The following is a 21651-nucleotide window of genomic DNA, read 5'->3' on the forward strand; positions in this document are numbered from 1 at the left end:
GGAATTCTCTTTCCTCATAAAATCTGGTTAACCAATAAAACAAAACAAAGCAAAACAAATGAAGAAACCTCAAAAGCTAAAGAAGTCACATAACATATTCTGCAAATAGACTTGCTTTTTACAGAAACTATATGGAATATGGGTGTGCTGTGTTTGAATTGTTGAAAACTTCTTGTATATACAAAGAGTATAACAAGGATATGTTAGAAAGCAAAAAATGTTATTTAGTGCTAGGTTTGTAAAGCGATAAGCAGTTTCTATTGTTGGAAAATTATAAAATATAACAAAACTAAGAAACAATCAGAACTACCTACTGAAGATCTTAAAAACACTATACACTATTTACACAGTAGGCTTGGCATGTATTCAACCACTAACAGCCTCTTAAACAGGGGCTGGGGAGACTCCTTCGTAGTAAAGCCCCCGCTGCTCTGCTCGAGCATCCCCAGCACCCTTGTAAAAGTCGGGAGCTATAGCATGCCTGTCACCTCAGCACGTGGAAGGTGAAGACGGTCATCTGTGGGGCTCACTGGCCCTATTCCAGTGAGATCCTGCCATTGCACACGGTTCCCAAGGATCAACACCTGAGTGTGCCCTAACCTTCCACATGTAGGCAAAACACATGCGCATAAACATTCACACATATAGTCATGAAAAGACACAGTTAAAAGTTTTAACTATTAAAGGACATTGACAAAGACTGTGTCTTAAAGAAGGTGAAAGGCAGCAGCCAGTACTTGGCACGGTCGTCCCTCCTCTGACTGCCACAAGCCCTGGCACCCGGTACGCCCTGGCACCCGGTACGCTCACACACACAAAGATGGGGCCCACGTATTTTATTAGATGGACCCTAACAACGCAAAAGACATACAGGACTGCTCAAAGCTTTTAGCTCTATCAAAAAAAATCTCCTATCAACCACATTTCATACCAACTGCGAACACTAGTCTAAGCTGTATGGATTGATTAGCTCTTCTATGACTGAAAGCTTACTCCTTGACCCATAAATTAGGCTTCGTTAAGCTCAAGTTCTTCAACTTTACTGCCACTTAACAAACTGTAATTATTACAGTTTATAATCTCTGCTTGTATCAACTGGCCATAAAATTACAGGAAGGAAAAACTACAGTAGGCCCTAAGATGACGGACAGGAGAGACTACTACAGTCTCCGCTTTACTCTTCCTGCTCCCTGTGCAGCTTTCCCTTAACTCTAGACATTTTGGCATCATCAAAAACATGCAAACCACTAGTAAATTATAAACTGTAATAACAGGAAGCTCTTTTGAAGGAAGGAAACAAGCATCTAGCATAGTTAAGACCTTTCTAAAATTAAGAGAAATAAGCATTAATATTTAAATACTTCCCAGCCCTTTCCACACCTCACAGTGTTAATCTGTAAAAGGCACAAGATATACTTATGTTTACATTTTAAACTCTAGATCTCACGGTATGACTTGATATTGCTTCATATAAAACATAAAGTACAACTTTGGGGAGATTATCTTTTAACTCCCATTAAAAAATTACTAACTATATTGACATCTTCACATTCTGGAACATAACAACACATTAACTCCACAGGCAATCACAGTGTAAAATGTTCTATATCAAAAGGAACAAACATATCCTAAATATTGCAAAAAGCAGCTAATTATTCACTCAAATATACATTGTAAAATTAAACTTGGAAACAAAACAACCTTTACCTCTGATAAATTATTTACTAAATATTCAAATAATATAAAAAGTAATTAAAACTGAAGTATATGTCAAAAGGTACTATATTAACTTTTAATATATTAAGTAATCTTATAGTATAACAGTATGTCATCACTCTGAGTATTACCAAGATAATTAATCCAAAACTGCACAGCACGAAATCATACTCACTCTGAACGGAGTCGGGCTTCCATACCATCTGGTAGAAAAAGTTTTATTGTGGAAACAATACACCCATGGGTAACTGGTTAAAACAAATAAAATAATTGTTTAAAAATATGAAGCTTGATGGGTCTCATATCTAAATTTGTATTTAATTCATAAAAGTAATAATTCCTAGAAAAGTAAATATATCTATCTAGTGGTTTGATGATAGTATGTACCTACTAACTTAGAAAAACTTTCAATCCCTTAACAATGAAAAGTGCAGAAATAGTACGAGAAGGCGAAACATCTTTGACATTACACCTAGTCTACTGACTTTTAAAAAGTCGTCCTTTTCTTAATTCCTCTGTCTCCCAACCACACCTCATGGAGGCCCTCATGCACAGTTTAGAACATGTCACATACTCCTCCCAAGTCACAGACAAGGAAATCCAGGGCCTCTCCGATGCGCCCTCCATACAGTTGCTCTGACTCACACAGCAAACACTCCAGGGCAGGTTTCTTACAGTTTTTTGTCTTTCCATCTTCAATACCTTTTGATATTCTCACTCCTTTCCTACTGAAGGGTTTGAGAGACAAACCTCCCACATGCAGCCAACTGTACAGGCCATGTGCCTTTTATAGAAAAAGTGTCTTCCAATGTAAAGACTGATAGTTTTGATTTCTCTGTTCTTAAAATACCATGCCACTGATGGGCTCAACAAAAGTGTTAGTTTACTAAACTGACTTAAAGCTGATGTGGGCAGACAAGACACACTGTATAATGGTTTTAAGATTAGTGCTTACAGTGACTGTATACATGCTGCCAAGACGCACCGAGTCTTATTAGCAATATTGGAATATACGATATACAGTAGTTTTATTTAGTTATATAAAATAGTTTATTATATATTTGTATTTTACTACATATTAATGTTATTATGTGATATAATATTGTACATTATAATAAATATATTATATAGTTACATAAAATAGCTCTATTGATATATCAATATATATCAATAAAATTATTATAACAATAATTATTTCTTTAGGATATATGTTGAATAATTATAAACATAGCATCAAAATGATAATACAAAGTAATATGACTATCATCTGGAAATGTCTGTTAAATTTAAGGAATTTAGTACTGTTTAGCCAATACTTGTTTTCAGTAACTGATGATACACAGAAACTGCTGACAGACATAGAGCATCTACAGGAAAGAGCCATCACTGCCACGAGCCATCTGGCCTCTTTTGAGTGGCCACGTTCTCTAAGCACTGCCACCGTTTGGCCTCTTTTGAGTGGCCACGCTCTCTAAGCTACTGCCACAGGTCTCTTATGCACAGGCAGGTCACGTGCAATCTCCAGATCTCTTACTGTTTACATCCCCATTCTTAGGAGCATCCATCTGTGATGCTCTTTGCCTCCTTGCTGATATAACCATAGCCCCATCTCCTACTTGATGCTTGCCTCCTCCCTCAGATCTTAACTGTTGATCCCAAAAGGCCAAAAATAAAAGTGAAACCTTTCCCCTTTCTAGCAGTCACAGACACCCCAGTGCTTAGAGCCTGATTCAGTGACTTCTGAAGCCATTACAAAATTAGCACCTAGTTCTTCATAGCCCTGGCACTTCAGCCCTAACAGCAGGGGTATCATAGAATTTATGACCTCAACTCCTGTAAGTGCCACCTATAAACTCATGCCCAGGAGGAGGGAGGGAGGGAGGGGAAGAAAAGGGCAAGAAGGTGGTAAAGGCAGAAGAAGAGCTATTTTGAAAGAGGAAAAGCATTACCAAGGGGAAGGGACAAAAGATAATGAGTGAATATAGCCAAAATATTTCATTCACATTTATGGAATACCATAATGAAACACATTATGACTAGTTAAAATATACTAACAAAAAGAAACATAGGGGGATGAGTTATAGAATAAAACTGCAGTGCCACAGTCAACATGTGATATATCCCATCAAGAATTTGAACCATCAGCTAGGTTACTCTCAAGCTCAGCAAACTAACTGATACATAAATGAGGCTAAACAAGGACTAATGCAAAGCAGGCAGAAAAAACTCCATGTCTGACTTAGGGCAGCCAACTGGATCCACGAAAAGACTTCATGTTAACTAGATACACAGAAGCAGAGAAACCTTAGTAGTCTTTTGGATTAGCAACAGGAATTTAAGCAATGCAATAGGCATGTTTTAATATTTGTATTAATCAACTCAGTAGATTTTTCCCAAATACTATGCTAAAAAGTGTTAACAAAAAAAGGAAAAAAGCAGGCAGTGGTGGTGCACACCTTTAATCCTAGTACTTATGAAACAGAGGCAGGTGGGTTTCTGAGTTCAAAGCCAGCTTGGTCTACTCAATTGAGTTTTAGGACAGCCAGGGATACACAAAGAAACCATGTCTCAAAAAAGAAAAATCAAATCAGAACAAAATAGAAAAGTGGGGAGAGGGGAGGAACTAGGAGTCAGATGAGTTTGGGAAACACTGGGTTAAAAGAAGTTTAAATGTTTTTATGAGTATTACTTCTGAACTTTTTTGGAGGATGGGGAGACAAAAAGAAAAAGCTGAGAATATTTATTGCTCAGTGGTAGAGCAATTGCCTTGCATATATGCAAGGCCTTAGGTTCAATTCCCAGGACGGAAACAGAAAACTTAAAGGAGTATTTGTATAGCAAGAAGATACATTTTCCAAGCTTCTCTGACCATAGGTTCCACCTCCCTGTCCTCTTTCACAAACACTATAGACAATCTGATATTGTGAGGGAAATACTTAGAATAATAGTATGCTGAAGAAGTCTATAAAATAGTTATTTCTGTATTTCATATTCAAGGACTAAATATAATTTACATAGTTTGTCCAAAAAGGAAAGGGAACATCAGATCATTGCCACATTAAATTTACAGATATTCTAAACCACAAACAAATTTCATCGGTGTTAAATAGGAAAACCAGGGGTGACCAAATGGAGGCAACAGAACCTGTGTGGAAGAACTATCTACAATGACTCTGTGGACAGAGACTACTAAAATCAAAGTAACGCTAGGACCTGACTGCCACTGTGTTTCTTTTCTGTTATCTGCCCAGGCCATTTATAGTTTGGTTTCCAGATCTATTTACTTGGTGGTATGCATTGCGGCTCTTTTTGCCTCTCCACACATATGCCACTTAAGGGACCATGTTCAGTTTGATTGGCTTAAAACCTTTCTTGGAGGCCACAGAATGGGAAGGGCAAACACTGAGGTCTATTATATCTGGCTCTGGCTTGAATCCTGTGCAGAGCAGGGAAGCCAGTGACATTCTTTACTTAGAGGTCACCTGAAAGATCAAGAAGATTGGCAAGATCAGGATGAACAACAAAGGAATGTTTTTAAAAAGAAAATCTGAATCAGGCATTAGCACTTCTAGACTGAAATAACTTGCATTAATTGATTTTTACCATTTAAGATAAAATAATTGTTCTTAGGCTTCCGGTTCTTAGGCTTTCAGAGTTAGAAGTGCAGAGAAAAATGGGTGATTCAACAGTGCTTTTGTTCTAAAATTAAATTAATATTCTATCATTCTGTCTTCTCTTGAGAACTGCAGCTTAGTCATCATAAAGCTTTCAGCCTTTAACTACTTTTTAAAAAGATTTGTTTGAATTATGTGCATATGTGTCTGTGTGTGCCCACACACGTGCAGGTACCTAAGGAATCAGGCATCATGGAGCTAGAGTCACACCCATTTTTGAATTTGAGCAACTTTTGTAGGCACCGGGAACTGAACTCTGGTTCTTTTTAAGAGCAACACACTCTTACCCACTAAGCCAACTCTCCAGCCTCAGCAGCTGCTTTCCACACCCAGGTGTAAGGGAGGTTTGTTGTTAACTCCCAAGTACTGGGGACTAAATTAGGACCGCATGCATACCTGGCAAACACTACCACCAACCAAGTCACTCTTCTTACAGGACAGGAGACAGGAGTGCTTTTATTCTTTCTCTTTATCTATTGGTTTTCAGAATGACAAATACATTTCATCTAAGTTCTTCCAAAAGTAATAAAAAATTCCATTTTTTCCCTTTTAAGTTTTAATGTAAGCCCATCAATTTAAACCTATTTAACATACTTCAACCCAATGCTGCTGCTATAATACGATGTTCAAAATGCCTGACTTTCACAGTGGAGATTTACTCATGCTAATTCCTAGAAGTCCTTTTAATGGGAGGCCAGCAACCTTAGACAAATACCTCTACTGATATGACAAAATCTTGCAGACTCAATGTATATCTTCACTGACCTTGACTCAGAATCTGCTGTTTCTCCAACCAATCTTGACTCTATGTAGTTTTTAAATCCTTTTTCTTGATATTCAGAGTCCCCTACTTTATTTCTCTTGGCACACCATGAGTAATTACCACTGACCTATTCTTTTTCCCCCATGAGATGTGACTCTGTGGGTTTACCTACTTGCTCAATGAGTATTCACTGAGAACTTGCTGGCTACACAGCAGTGTTGCTGGCTACACAGCAGTGTTGCTGGCTACACAGCAGTGTTGCTGGGAGTAATGTTGAAAACAGGTGATTACGTCTACATCCTTGCCTTTAAGATCTCAATGGGGAAACAAATCATACATACATATAAAAAGGAGGAACCATAGCTTCTGTAAGAACGAAAACACAGCATGGGAATTTGTGTTGAGCACAGGACAAGGGAAATGTTTTATAAAAATATACATATTGAGCAGAACAGACAAAGAAAGATTAGAAAGCTGCAACAGAGGGAAAGGCAAAAACAAAAGTTACAAATAAGAAAGCAAGCTCACGTACAACAGACAGCTGGGGTGAGCTGGGAACAACAACAAGGAGTAAGGAATGTGCTCAAGAGGCAGCGGCAGGTGGGTCTCTCACAAGCTTAGGACTGGCTTGGCCCACTTTATGTAGGAAGTTCCAGGCCAGCCAGAACTCCATGAGATCCTGTCTGAAGAAAAAGAGGGAGAACACAAAGAAGCAGTAAAGGATGGGGCCTGGAGAGACAGCTCACGCTGCTCTTCCAGAGGACCTGAGCTCTAGTCCCAGCACCCATGCTGGGCAGCCCCCAGCCCCCTGCAACCCAGCTCCAAAGAGCCTAGGTTTTCAGGCCTCCACGGGCTCTGCACAAGGGTGGAAACAGACACATGGTTGCAATTCTTTAAAAAGAGAACGTGTGCTTCAGGCCTTCTGAATGCCAATCCCCAGTAAATGTTACTTGACTAAAGGACCTGTCATAATGTCCAGTGGCCTTTCCTTTCTAATACAGCTTGAAACTACTCTTGACCACTTCTACCAAAGTTATTCAGTAGTACTGTGTAAAGTAGTACACATCATACTGTTGTTTAACATTTTTTTAAAAATCTATAGTTTCTCATAGTATAAGCTTGAACAGGTAATAAGTGCTTTCTAACATACCTGTATCTCAATAGCCTACAAATTAGATAAAGTTTGTAAACACAATAAATGCCCAAAGCATTTAAATGACAAGCTTTTTTATTTCCTAAGATGGCAGAAAAGATTTCAAGAAGCCTGCAGAAATCTAATATTGCAGAAATATTGTACTAGTAATTATCCTAAATCTCCTTCAGACATAGGTGGGAGATGATTACCAAAGACTCTAGAAAGAGCTGCAAGCTGCATTCTGTAATCAGCACCCTGTAGACCTGCACATGCATCACGCAGACACGATGAAGGCATTGTTCAACGGAGCTTGCCTAAACCATTTCCTAAAACTGATCACCACATTCTTTTATCAATTAATGCCTAAAATTCTATTTAAGAACTCTCTACAAATAAATAGGAATTTCTCCAAGCAAATACAAGATGGGTTCCTTGCGTATGGGACTCCACTCACTTGAGCCTGAGAGACCTGCCCAGTGCTGCTCTTCTCACCGTGAGCACAGTTTGTGTGCTTGTACCAAGGACAATCAACACTTCACATCACAAGTGTACATGTAGGTTGACTGTACCCAAATTCAAGTACCAAAACAAAACCAAGCTAACAGAAATAAAAGATTAGCAGTCGAAGGGCAATGTGAGTTTATACAGAGCTATGCACACAAATGAGTCAGCACCACTGCCAAGTCCACTGCACTACAAAGAACACCAATCTAAAGACTGGGAGATCTCTAGATCACACCATGCTCAGAAAACAGGAGAAACCTGCCACACTGAGCTAAGCCTAAAGTATAAAGCCTAAATTTACACTTAAGTATAACTGCCCTCTTTTGGTTTGTACTAGAAGTGGTTTAATCTCGAGTTAGCAATAAGAGTTCATAATCAGAGAGCAGACAGTGAAACAGTTAAAGCCAAGAAACTTCAGATAATAATTTTAAAGAGCAATTGATTATGTAGCTAGAGAATTTCTAGCTTCAGGGACCGTAGCACAGGCAGCCTTTACTTGCATTGAGCCTAAAGTGATAAATCATAACTGATCAACAGCAAGCATGGGTCTCCTTGTTCTCTTCCGTCATTTCCCAGTTTCTCTGGACTGCAGATAGCCATGTGCATGATCCATTCATGCGGACGGTGATACATAGAGAAATGTAAGCTCTGAGCACTTTCTGAAAAATTGAATTTTCTGTACAAAAAGGAGCACGGGAGAGCATTTCACCCCACATTTTGTTCATGGAGTACTGGTATGAGAAAAGTGACACGTAGATTTGCAGCCATCGTAGGTTTGCAGCCATCACCCGTGAGCAGAGTATGCTAACACTGTAACAGCCATCACCCTCTGACTGTGAGCAGAGTATGCTACACTGTAACAGCCATCACCCTTTGACTGTGAACAGAGTATTGAGTAGAGTATGCTAACACTGTAACAGCCATCACCCTCTGACTGTGAACAGAGTATTGAGTAGAGTATGCTAACACTGTAACAGTCATCGCCCTCTGACTGTGAGCAGAGTATGCTAACACTATAACAGCTTGTTAGAGATAGGGGAAAAAAAGGACAGCAAGGACCTTAAACCACAATACTTATTTTTAGGATAAAACATTTGACAATCATTGCATTCTTTTTATAACTTTTTAGTTAGGTACAAAGTAAGTTTCACTATGTCTGTTTTATACATGTGTAAGAGCACAAGTATATCAACTGCTTCACTTAGAGCATATTTGCCCATTACTCACCCTATGGCCTTCTAGCTGATTTCCCTTCTGCTCTTAGAACTGAATTCCATTATACCATTAAGTCAACCAAACTGTGTCCAGCCTGCTCACTAAATCTCAGTGTGCCTTACTATTGACAATAAACACCATTCCATGCTGTAAGTTCACCTTAGCTGGGTGTGATGTCACTGCAGCCAACACTTCCTGACATAATAGCTCCCTATGATTTTATAACATTTTATAATTTATAAATTAAAAAAAGCAAAAAGTGGGTAACTTTAAAATTTTTTGCTTGCCAGGTCCTTAAATAGCTTTTACAAAAGTAGAATGTTTTATAACACTAAAAGAATGCTAGGGCTTATACAGATGACTGACAGGAAGAAGGATCATACGCATACCTTTCCGTGTGTTCTCTGTCACATCTACCCCAAACTGGATAATGTCACCAGAAAGAATTTCGCATGGTGGACTTTCTTCAGAGCCTCGACTCAATCTCTGGCTATTTATAAAGGTACCATTACTACTTTTAGTGTCTTGGAGGTAAAACTGAAAAGAAAATGAAAAGAAAATGATTAGAAGTAATAATTTCAAAACTTTTAAAAAAGTACTGTCCGTCACTTTGCAAACTACTTCAAGTAGACTTTCTCCTTATCAACTGAAACCACTCATTTCAGTTAATATTCAATATATGTGAAAATAAAAACAACAGGGTAGCTTAAAATAGAACTGAACATATGGTAAAACTCATAAAACAGATTGTGTTATGTCCTCAAGTATTAAACATGGAGTAAAACCCAACAGTTCCAAAATTCCTTGGTATTTACCCAGAATAATGGAAAACATAAGTCCTCATAAAACATTCATAATAGCATAAAAAATAAAAAACAGCTACATAAATGCAGCACATCACACCAGGTTACTACTTGGCAAGACAGAAGAAGTAAGAACTGACACATGTCCGCCTTCATAGGATGAGCCTACAGAGCATCATGCAAAGAACACAGTTGGGAATGACAGTGATAGCACACACTGTAACCAGCACTCAGGGGGCTTAGGCAGGAGGATCATGAGATCAAGGACAAAAAGACCCTGTCTCAGAAAAAAAGGAAAAAGACCAATGAGGATTGGTGGCACTTGGGACAGAGTGCTTATACATACACAAGGTCCTGGACTCAATGCCCAGCAGGACAGTACAGGAGGTTGCAAGGAAAAACCAGCTACAAAGATCACCACAAGTCTCCAAAGACCACATATTCTTTACCCGAAACATACCATATATAGTACAACACATAAAAACAAATGATTACAGGAACTAATGTAGCAGAGTGACTGATTGATAGTTTCTTTTAGAAATAGTAAAAAGAATATGGTTGTACAACACCATGAATGCACTAAAAGCTACTAAGCTAACCTTGAGTAAATTTTAATTCTGAAATAGTAGCCCATTATCTGTAATCCAGCACTCAGGAGTCTAAATGTGATACCAGCCTGAACGACATGATAGCCCAATGCCAGCCTAAGTAATAATGAAACGTAACCACAAGAGTAAGAGGAAAAAGTCTACAAGACAGATACTAAAAGATTCATATATAAATAAGAAATGTGATAGTTAAAAAAGTCATCTTTCCAAATATCACAGACGTAATAATATTCACAAACAAGGGCTCGATATGATCAACAGAATATAACTTTCATGTCTCATAATCCTTCATTCATCATTCAAGCACTCTTCCAAAATTAATCACATCAATAATTTGCGAAAAATGAAATTTCGTTTCTTTTACTCCCAGGTAACAGTTTAAAGGCTACTATGTATCTATTATTGATTTATTCTGTCTAAAATTTCAACACAAAACAACTGCTGACTTTGTCTAGCAATCCATACGCTTAATTACAGATCATTAATTAAATCCTGTTGATATTTTACAAATCTATCTGAAATTTACATCCCTAACACCAGGAAGACAAGAACAGGCGACTATCAGGAAATAACAGTTATTCAAAGCCTTTTTTAGCATTAAAAGTTACTGTATAAAGAAATAGAGGGGGTCCTCAGCTCTGAAAAAAAGAAAAAAAAGAAAAGAAAGAAAAAGAAATGGAGGGGATACTTTTAATATACCATTAGGAAATGTGGCAACAAATGGATTCTGGTTTAAGTTTTTTAAAATTTATGCCTAGAAAAGATATACAAAGCTAATACAAAATTTATAATCACTTCAAACTTCAAATAATGACCTGTCGCCAGGTAAGGATGCCCACAGAGGTTGGAGAGGCTATTCAATCCCTGGAACTAAGGATGCTTGTTTAAACTACCATGTGAATGCTGAGAATGAGGTCTGAGTCCTTTGCAAATGGAACATGTGCTCTGAACCACTGAACCATTGCTCTAGCCCTATTGTTGTTTTAATGTGAAAAGTAAAAGAAAAAATAAAAGTTCATGGAACAAGGTTCAGTTCTATTTATTAAAGTTTTGTTGAAAAGCAAATAAAAAAATATATATGTGTATATATACACACATATATATAATGGATCAATATCTTATTTGTAGATTCTACATATAATTAAAAATAACAGCCTTTCAATTAAAAAATAGTAAATCAGTATTAATGCATGTTCTTTTCAAAACAGACCATGTTATCACTTAGCTGGAACATGTTATTTATTAATTGCTCATTTTTTGTTTGTTTTTAATCTAATGGCTTCCAAAATAAAATATAAAGTGCCTTCTACTATAGCCTAGAGAGGCAGTCCTGGGTGATATTGTTTCTCTCTCACGTCTTTCCATGGCACATTAATGTCCACTCATAGCTCTTAATCTGTACTTGTACACAGACTGAATTTCCTAGAAGCAATATCTATAATAATACACTGCTTCTTTATAAACTTTTCAATGTTGAAAGACTTTGAAAATTATCCAAATACCAAAAAGATCTGAAGCTCCCAACAAAACACAAGCATGGGGTGTGTGTGTGTGTGTGTGTGTGTGTGTGTGTGTGTGTGTGTGTGTTAGAGAGAGAGAGAGAGAGAGAGAGAGAGAGAGAGATTGATCACATATATAACAGATAACCACAAATTCTAACTCCACATTGAACAACACAAGGTCTCACATACCCCAGGTTGGCCTCAAACTTGCTACCAGCAAAGGGTGAGGAGTTTGAACTTCTGACCTGTACCACCACTCCCATGTGCTTATATAAATATTGCTGGGATCGAGTGTGGCAAGCACTTCACAAACAGCGACAGACCTGGCACCATGTGGGGGCAGTTTTCTAAGTGTGATTACAAAATGAATTCTGTATAGACATTTTAAATCTACTCAACCATCAAGCAAAACCAAACAGAATGACTAAGACAAAAAGTCAAAATCCAAAACCCTACAGACAGCATTTATAGTACAAGTAGGTAGCAAGATACTCACATGGACCTCGAAACAAAAACAGAGGAAACCGCTGCCCAACAATATACAGGGGGCTTGACCAGACCTGAGAATCACACAATAACTACTCGGGGACAGCTCAGAGGACAGCAAAAGAAGCTGAAAATCCTAGCTAACTCAATCAGATAATCACATAGGCTTGGTTCCCAGTTGAACCCAGAGCCTTTCTCAGTGAAAAACTAGGCTCTTATCCTCAGGTAAACAAGCTCCCCTATGGAAATTCTTGAAACAAACCAGCCAACCAAAGCTGCCTTCCACAACATGGTTCCTCATAATGGAAAGAAAGCTGCTGGCTATGGAGTCAGAAGTGACAACAGGTATGGCAAAAGAAAAGACCCATTAAACAAGTAGAGGAGGAAAAATAAACTTATGGATTTTTAGACCATTTCACAAAAACAACACAAGAGGGTGCTCTGTGAACTTGAAAACAAACTAAGAGACTATTATAAGTAACTATTTAGTAATTATTGAAGACACAAGATAGGGCCGGGATGGAGAGACCTCCAGAAAAGTTAGGAAGAGGCAAAAAATAAATAGGAAAGGTTCTACAAGGAATGTTGGTGTCATTAAGTACAATAAACTGTGCCTAAGGAGAAACGAGAAGCAATGTTTATAAAACTGCAGAGAAATGAACAAAGACCAGCAGCAGACCACCAGGGTAGTGGCTCCCAGCGTCCACCCACACAGACACACTTTAAAAGGAAAGAAATCAGAACACCGCTAGAATCAACCCTGCTAGAACTCAAGGAAATATGCAGACACTTAGAGCAGTGCATAAACACAGATCCAAGGACAAGGTTAAAACAGCAAAGTCTCAGGCCTTTATGTGTGTGTGTGTGTGTGTGTGTGTGTGTGTGTGTGTGTGTGTGTATGCATGCATGCATGCATGCATGCATTCGTGGGTGTGTGCACATGTATATCTGGGCGGGGAGTGAAAGTAGGGGAGGTAACTAGAGGGTAAGAAAGAGGTCTAAACAGAGAACAAGAAGAAATAATAGAAAGAAAAATACTCTATGTTCCCTTTCATGCAGAACCTAGATTTTATTATACAGAGAGAGGAAGGAGGGATAGATAAATAAATAAAAACAGTAAGAAAAATTGTGGTATCACTCACCCTTGGCCTGCCTACCCTCCAGAACAGTAGAAATCTGGACAGTACTAAAATGCATCCCCACAATGGAACCTTGCTTGGTACCTGGCTCCAGAGGGAGCAGACCAGGCCGTAATCACAGATTACTGTGTATTTTAACCTCTCCAAAAGTGACATGAAGGACAAATGCAGAACTCACCCAAGAGTAACTGATACTGCTTTAAAAGTATAATTTACCTATCATAAGCAGTGCCACATAAGAAAATTAATCAATGTTACATGCCACCTTAGCACACATGAGTCAACCAGTATCATGCATTAGTAGAATGGAGCACCTCGCAGTCGTCTCAGTTTATGCAGAAAAGGCATTTGACAGAGCACAGCATTCCCCTCTTGTATGCACTCAGGAGGGTGGAGTTAGCAGGCAGCTTCCTAACATGAAAGCTCAGCGCCAAACTTTCATACGCAGAAGAGTAGCAGCCTAACTTCAGAGTCAAACAGCAGATTACAAGGCATTTGTGTGTGACATGGTGAATGAAGAGAGCCAGGAAAATAAAAACAAACACTACCACAGTGGAGAAGAGAAGAAGGCACTGGAGATCATAAAGAGGGAGAGACAACTGAGAGGAGCAGAGAAACAGAAATAACACAAAAAACAAGGGGTGGTGTGGGGGGAGGGACTGATAATCCTCCCTAAAGAACAGACCTACAGCTCTCACAAACCCCATTCACAGGGTTTGGATCACTACAGGGTTGCCCAATTGTATCCTGGCTGTCTCCAGGGCTGTTTGGCCTGTGTCACCTTGAAAGAACCCATGATCTACAGCTGAGTTACCCTGGACGGCCTGAGAACAAACACACAGAGCAAGGCTGAAGTCAGCCTCAGAGCCCAGGGTAAGACAAACAGCAGTGGCAGTCATGGAGGCTGGGCCTGCACACACACAAAGTTCAGGCAACAGGAGGCTCCACTCAGGCAGTGACCATACTGGGTGAAGTGATCTGTCAGATGCCTAGAGACTGGCCTGAATCATCTCTAATGCCTCCAATCTCTGCCTGGAGCCAGGGGACCCAAACCTCTGGTGCCATCCATCTGCCAGGAGGCTCACTGCTATAGAGCACACCTTTTTCTTTTTAATTGGATATTTATTATTTATATTTCAAATGCTATTCCCTTTCCCAGTTTCTAGGCCATAAGCCCCCTATCCTATACCTCTCCCCTTCTTCTATGAAAGTGTTCCCCCTCCCCAACCATCCCCCCTTCCCACTTCCCCCTTGGCATTCCCCTACACTGGCGGGGGTCCAGCCTTGGCAGGACCAAGGGCTTCCCCTCCCATTGGTGCCCAACAAGGCCATCCTCTGCTACATATGCAGCTGGAGCCATGGGTCTGTTCATGTGTACTCTTTGGGTAGTGGTTTAGTCCCTGGGAGATCTGGTTGGTTGGCATTGTTGTTCTTATGGGGTTGCAAACCACTTCAGCTCCTTCAATCTTTTCGCTTAATTCCTCCAACAGGGACCCCGTTCTCAGTTCAGTGGTTTGCTGCTAGCGTTCGCCTCTGTATTTGACATGTAGAGCATACCTTCTTAAACTGTGAGTTGTGATCCCCATGGCAACAGTAAAGGCTTTCTGAAAATGCAACAACCAAACTATGAATATGGAGTGTTTCTGGCAGCACTTGCTCCCACAGCACATGACTTCACGGCTGCCTTGGATCTCTGCACTGACACGCCAGCACACCATGCAAAGCTATTGCACTGCCAGAGACCCTCGGCTTGCATCCAAGCCCCACGTGGGAGCTGCACATACAAATAGCTCTCTCAGGGAAACACAGCGTTTAATTACGGAAAACAGAGACTTTTAAGTATTTTATTACTGCCATTTCGTAACATGGATGCATCAAATTTGTATATCTCTGGATTATATTAGGTTAGAAAGTTTAATTTTAAAAACTTTTGCTTGTATTGCTGATTTCAACTTCACAAAAATGTTATTTTGACTTCGGATTAGGACAAAACTTTCTTGATGATTTCTGAAATAAGCTTAAACATATTTCTGCCATTTTTCCTATATATTTATATAAGTGGTATTCTATTGATGATTATAAAATCAAAATATTGACCCATTCGGTAAAACCTTGAAGATTCTTTAAGTCTTACATTATCAAATATTCAAACATAATATATAAAAATAAACCATAGCCATGCTGTTATGCAATTCTGCTTTCATCCAGTAAATATCAAAATTATATATATATATATAAATCACACTTATTTTAAGTTAATCTTATTATTTATTTTAAGTAAATATTTGATTTACATATTGATTTTAGATGTTTACATACCCATGCTCACATACAAATTTCTCAAGTAACAAAGAATCAGGTGTGGAAAAACTGTAGGAAGCAGACACTAAACACTCTAAAACTCGAGTGGACTACTGTCTATCCACAGGTTCATCTGTCAAAAGAACTTAGGCTTAGCAGATTTAATTGTTGTGTTGTTGAGATGACCTCACCACATAGCTCCAGCTGGCCTCAAGGTCACTGAGGCCTCTGCCTCTCTGCCTCTCTGCCTCTCTGCCCCTGCCTCTGCCTCCTCTGCCTCTCCGCCTCTCTGACTCTCTGCCTCTGCCTCTCTGCCTCTGCCTCTGCCTCTCTGCCCCTACCCCTCCACCTCTGCCTCTACCTCTCTGCCTCTCTGCCTCTGCCTCTGTTTCTGCCTTTCTGCCTCTGCCTCTGCCTCTCTGCCTCTCTGCCTCTGCCTCTCTGCCTCTGCCTCCCAAGTGCTGGAATTAAAAGCATGAGCCACCACATCCAACATGATTTAACAGATGGGTTAAGATTTGTCTTTATTTTTCATAATAACTTTTTATGTTTTAATTTATAATATATTTACATTATTTCACCCTTCCCCTTCCTCCCTGCAACCCCATCCATAGCTCTCTAATTTATGGCCTTTTTCTTTAATTGGTCATGGTGGTGTGTGTGTATTCATTAGTGTATAAACACATGTTCCATCTGTATAATGTTACTTATATGTATATGATTTCAGAGCTGACCACTTGGGTACGGAACCACCAAACTGGATCTCTTCTCTAGGGAAGATTATTTCTGCTCTCAGTACTACTTGGTTGCCTATGGTTTCTTGTCTATAGTTGAGGCCCCTGAACTGCCCCCCTTCCATGTTAGCACGTCTAGTGGTATCACTGTTGTTCGGGTCTTGTTAGGGCAGCCACTAAGACACCAATGAACCACAACAGTGATCAACATGGCATGATAACCCTAAGGGTTGCTGTCAGAGTAGTATGCCAGCTTGGTGGAAACCAAAAGCTCTCTAAACACACTCAAGAACTGCTCAACAGGAGGGAAACCACGTCAGATACTGGAAACGGAGCCAACTACCCAGGCAGTGATAGTGAAGTGGATCTTGGAAGAGAACCTACAATTGCCACTTCACTAAACCAGCCTAACCCCAAATAAAACTCTAAATATTTATCCTTATACCCATAAGTGTAGTTTACAAACCACATCTCACACACACACACACACATTAAAAAAAAAATCTCTTTGTAGCAGATGAAAACCGTTCCAGACAGCAAGAGATCATGTGGTGCCATGTGGTTCCAACTGATACACCTACAATACAATGCTTCCACCGAAGGCTCCGGGATCATGGTAGAAGAGAGGGTGTAAAGACTATAAAAACCAGGAGAACCTTAAGTTTACTGTGAGACTGTATCTTCTAGAAATGTCAGAGCAGCTATACCCACTAAGCAACTTAACAGATTGTCAAAGCACAGTGACAAGCTGTCTCAAAGATCTTAGTGCTGCACTTGTTCCCCAAACTTCCAAGGCACTTGGGACACACCCCTTCCTGAAGCATAAACTAACTTGGGGAATATAAACCAAGACTCTTGATTGACAGCCCACAGACTGCAATGCTAACTGTAGCCAGCAGAGGCCACTGGTGTACAAAGAACCATAGGTAAAATGGTGAAGCCAGCATGGGCAGACAAGAGTTTGGAGCCTGAACAACCACACAGAGCCAGCAGGGAAACGACAGAAAGATCCTGAAGGCACCAGCCAGGCAGTCTAGTTCAACCAGTGAGCTCCTGGTTCAATCAAAGACCCCATCTCACAGAGCAAAGTTTGAGTGGGCTGGTAGAATAACTCAGGGAATAAAGGTGCTTGCCACCAATCCTGAAGGTCTGTTCCCAGCAGGCCCACATGGTAGGAGAGAACCAGCGCCAATAAACTGTCCTCTGATCTCCATATGTGTCTCACAGCTTCTGTCTTACACCCACACGCACGCACACGAACTGCAATTTAAAAATCATTGTTAGATTTCTTTTTTTTTTTTTTTTTTTCGGACCCAGGGCCTTGCGTTTGCTAGGCAAGCGCTCTACCACTGAGCTAAATCCCCAACCCCATTGTTAGATTTCTATGTGTACATCACATGGGTATTTAGTCCCATGTGAGAAGTGAGAAGAGGGAATCAGACCCCTGAAATTGGAGTTATGATAGTTGTGAACCTGGTCCTCTGAAAAAGCAGCAAGTGCTCTTAATTGATAGCTACCTCTCCAATCCCCAAGTTAAAAAATATTAAAGAAATAAAACTAAATAAAAGTAGAAAGATATAGGAAGAGAGCCAACATTGACTTCTGGACATGTGCTGTGGCATAGCCAAACATTCCACATCAATATGCCATACAATAACAAATAAATAAATGGGATGGGTAATAATGGAAGGCAATGCACACACACATGCATCTCACACACACATGCATATCTCTGTCTCTCTCTCTCTCTCTCTCACACACACACACACACACACACACACACACGGGCATCTCACACACACATGCATCTCACACACACATACACACATGCATCTCTCTCATACACACATTCACCTGTCTCTCTCTCTCTCACACATATCTCATATACACACATGTATCTCACACTCACACATGCATCTCACACACACATACACTCATCTCACACACTCACACACACACATTTACTTACTTACATAAGACTAACAACCCCCCTAACCAAACTGATAAAGAGAAAATTAATAAAATTAAAGATGACAAGAAGAACCTTAAGATAAATACCTATGAAATCTACAGGACCAAAGCTAGGGAGATGTTTCAATCACTAACATGCCTGCCATGTAGCAAACATGAGGTCCTGACTTTGGATCTCCAACATGATGACTACATTGTTGTAGCCATGCATACCAAAAACCTCAGTGCTGGAGGAAAAGGACAAAGGGTCACTGGGACTTGCTGACCATCAGTCTATTCAAATAAGTAAGTAAGTAAGTAAATAGTGAGCTCTTTGCTCAAGGAGAGGCCTATTTCAAATGAATAAGGTAGAGTGAGAGAAAACACCAGCATCCTACTCTGACTTCCAAGTACATAGGAGCATTACAAGTGTGAATATACCACCACCCCGTCACATGCACATGCACACTCACTCACGCACAAAGTGTATCAGTGTGGGGGAAAGCATGGAAACCAACACACGCGCGCACACACCCTGTGATCCCAGCGATGGGAAGACAGAGACAGAATTCCTGGGATTTGCTTAGACTTAGTGAAAGATACATCTCAAAAAATAATGTTGGACATGGTGGCTCATGCTTTTAATCCCAGCACTCAGGCAGAAGCAGACAGTCTGTCAGTTCAAGGCCAGCCTGGTCTCTACAGAATTCCAGGTCAGCCAAGATCACTTGGGGAAATCCTGTCTGGACAAACAAGGCAAAGGGTTGGGGCACTCATAGTAACTCACAACTACCTGTAACTCCAGTTCCAAGGAATTCTTGTGTCCTTTTCTAGCCTCCAATGCCACCGGGTACACACATGGTGCACATATGGGGGTGGGGGGGGGCGCAAAACGCTTTTAAATATTTTAAAAATAAATAAGGTGGAGAGTGAGTGAGGAAGACGCCAATATCAACCTCTAACATGCACATCCACATCCATGCACTTGTTCTTGCTCACACACATGTATACACAGAGACATGTGCACAGAGATGCCATGCAGATACACAAATAATACACAGAATCAAATTAGAAACATGTCCTAAACAGATAAAAAAATCTAGACTTGAGAAAATTTCTATAAACAAGACCTACCAAAAACTTAAATCGAGAAGAAATAAATAGCCTAAATATATCTATAACAAATTAACAGACTGAATGAAGAAATAGTCTCTCAACAACAACAAAAGTCTAGGATGGTACAGTTCACTGCTGGATCCTGCTGGACCATTAAAGAAGACCTGACACCAATGTTCCTTATCCTATTCCGTAAAATACAATGGAAGGAAGGGGCACTACAAACTCAATCTGTAAAGCTATTAGTACCTCAATACCAAAAACCAGACAAAGACGCACAGAAGAGGGGTAGGGGGAGAGAGGGGGGGGAGAAAAGAAAAGAAAAGAAAACAAAACCACAGACCAAACTCCCAGAAACACAGATGCAGCAATTCTCAATGAAGAGCCAGTGACATGGCTCAGCCATAAGGGACGGCTCAGCCATGAGGGACGGCTCAGCCATGAGGGACGGCTCAGCCATAAGGGGTGGCTCAGCCATAAGGGACGGCTCAGCGGGGGAAACTGCACGTATGTAAGTGCACCTTGTGTGCACAGTGCCTACTGAAGCTGCTGGAGTCACAGGAGGCTCTGACTGACTTTTAGTTCTGGGACCCTAACTGGGTCCTCTGCAAGAGTGGTTTGCATTCTTGACCACGGAGGGGTCTCTCTGGCCAGCCCCTCTTTTACTTCCGTGGCGAGGCTCATCCTTAGATACTTTACTCAGTGAGATGTTGTGGGCTTATTTATTTCTCAGCACGTTTGTTATGGGTACATAGAAAAGTGGCTGGCTTTTGTGCTAATTTTGTATCATGTTACTTTGCTGAAATTGTTTGAGATCTAAGAGTTTTCTGATGGAGTCGAGAGACTTTTAAGTCTAGGATCATGCTATCTGCAAAAGGGATAGTTTGCCTTCTTATCTCTGTTGAAGACTTTAAGAACTGTTTTAACAAGTATAGAGAGAGTGGATGCCCTTATTTCACTGTTCATTTTAAGATAGATATCCAACCAGCCAAAGTGCCAATCAAGAAAGAAAGGCAGCTAGAGACGGTTGTTCAGCAGTCAAGAGCACTGGCTGCTTACAGAAGACTCCAGCTCTGTTCTCAGCACCCACACAGCATCTCACAACTGTCTGTGACTTCAGTTCTTAGGGAACGAATTAATGCCCTCCTCTATATATATATGCGTGCAGTGGCATAAAAACCATAAAAAGGAATAAACTCTGACATATGTAATTTAAAAAACAGAACTGGGAGATCATCATCGTAAACAAAGTAAGCTGCATCAGAAAGATAAACATCACATGTTTTCTTTCACATACAGAGAACACACACACACTGTGCTCGTTAATTCACCGTCACCTTGACTAGATTTAGAATCATCTATGAGACATCTCTCTCCAGGTGTGTCTGGGAAGGTGTTTCCAGGGAGGCTTAAATGAAAGAAGACTCACTCTGAAAGTGAGCAAATTGTCCCATGGGTTAGTTGGCTGAAAAGAAAGAAAGAAACGGAAATAAAATGAACACCAGGGTTGGTCCCTTTGCCTCCTGCTGTGTGGTAATGTGTGTGGGAAAGGGAGGCTCTCCAGGGAGAAAGACACCTGTAAAGGTGTTTCTTCATTATCAACTTGGAAGCATCGCCCTGGAAACAAACTTCTGGGGATGCCTAAGAGGGAGTTTTATATTGTGTAGAAGAAAGACTGACCCTAAGTGTGGACACACTGATCCATGGCTGGGGGCTCAGATCAGACAAGGAACAAACAAGATGAACACCAGAGTTCATTTCTCTTTGCTTGCTGGGTATGGATACATTGTGAATAACTACTTCATGTCCCCACCTTGCTCACTCCTCAACCATATACTATGCTCTCAATACTTTTATATTGAGTAGAAGAAATAAGCCCTTCCTTTCTTAAGTCTCTTTGTCGGGTACGTCATTACAGCATCAAGAAAAGTAAGTAATTACACTAAAAAGGCAGAGTGAACAAGAGGACAAAATACAACATGATTTCTCCTTCTTACTTGTAATG

At 40.1% G+C, this 21651-nt stretch overlaps 1 protein-coding gene across 25 annotated transcripts in view; it reads right to left on the reverse strand.

The window, feature by feature from the left end:
* The window catches only part of Slmap (sarcolemma associated protein), a 114686-nt gene that overhangs the window by 58583 nt on the left and 34452 nt on the right, over window positions 1-21651 (reverse strand). For all 25 annotated transcript variants that reach the window (XM_032919013.1, XM_032918989.1, XM_032919005.1 and 22 more), the window contains 2 exons: window positions 9397-9544; window positions 1892-1964 (listed from right to left, as the gene is read on the reverse strand). In XM_032919013.1, the coding sequence (XP_032774904.1) occupies window positions 1892-1964; window positions 9397-9544 (221 nt within the window). The remainder of the gene's footprint in view (window positions 1-1891; window positions 1965-9396; window positions 9545-21651) is intronic.

Source organism: Rattus rattus, chromosome 13 (genome assembly GCF_011064425.1).
Source record: "Rattus rattus isolate New Zealand chromosome 13, Rrattus_CSIRO_v1, whole genome shotgun sequence".
Lineage (NCBI taxonomy): Eukaryota > Metazoa > Chordata > Mammalia > Rodentia > Muridae > Rattus > Rattus rattus.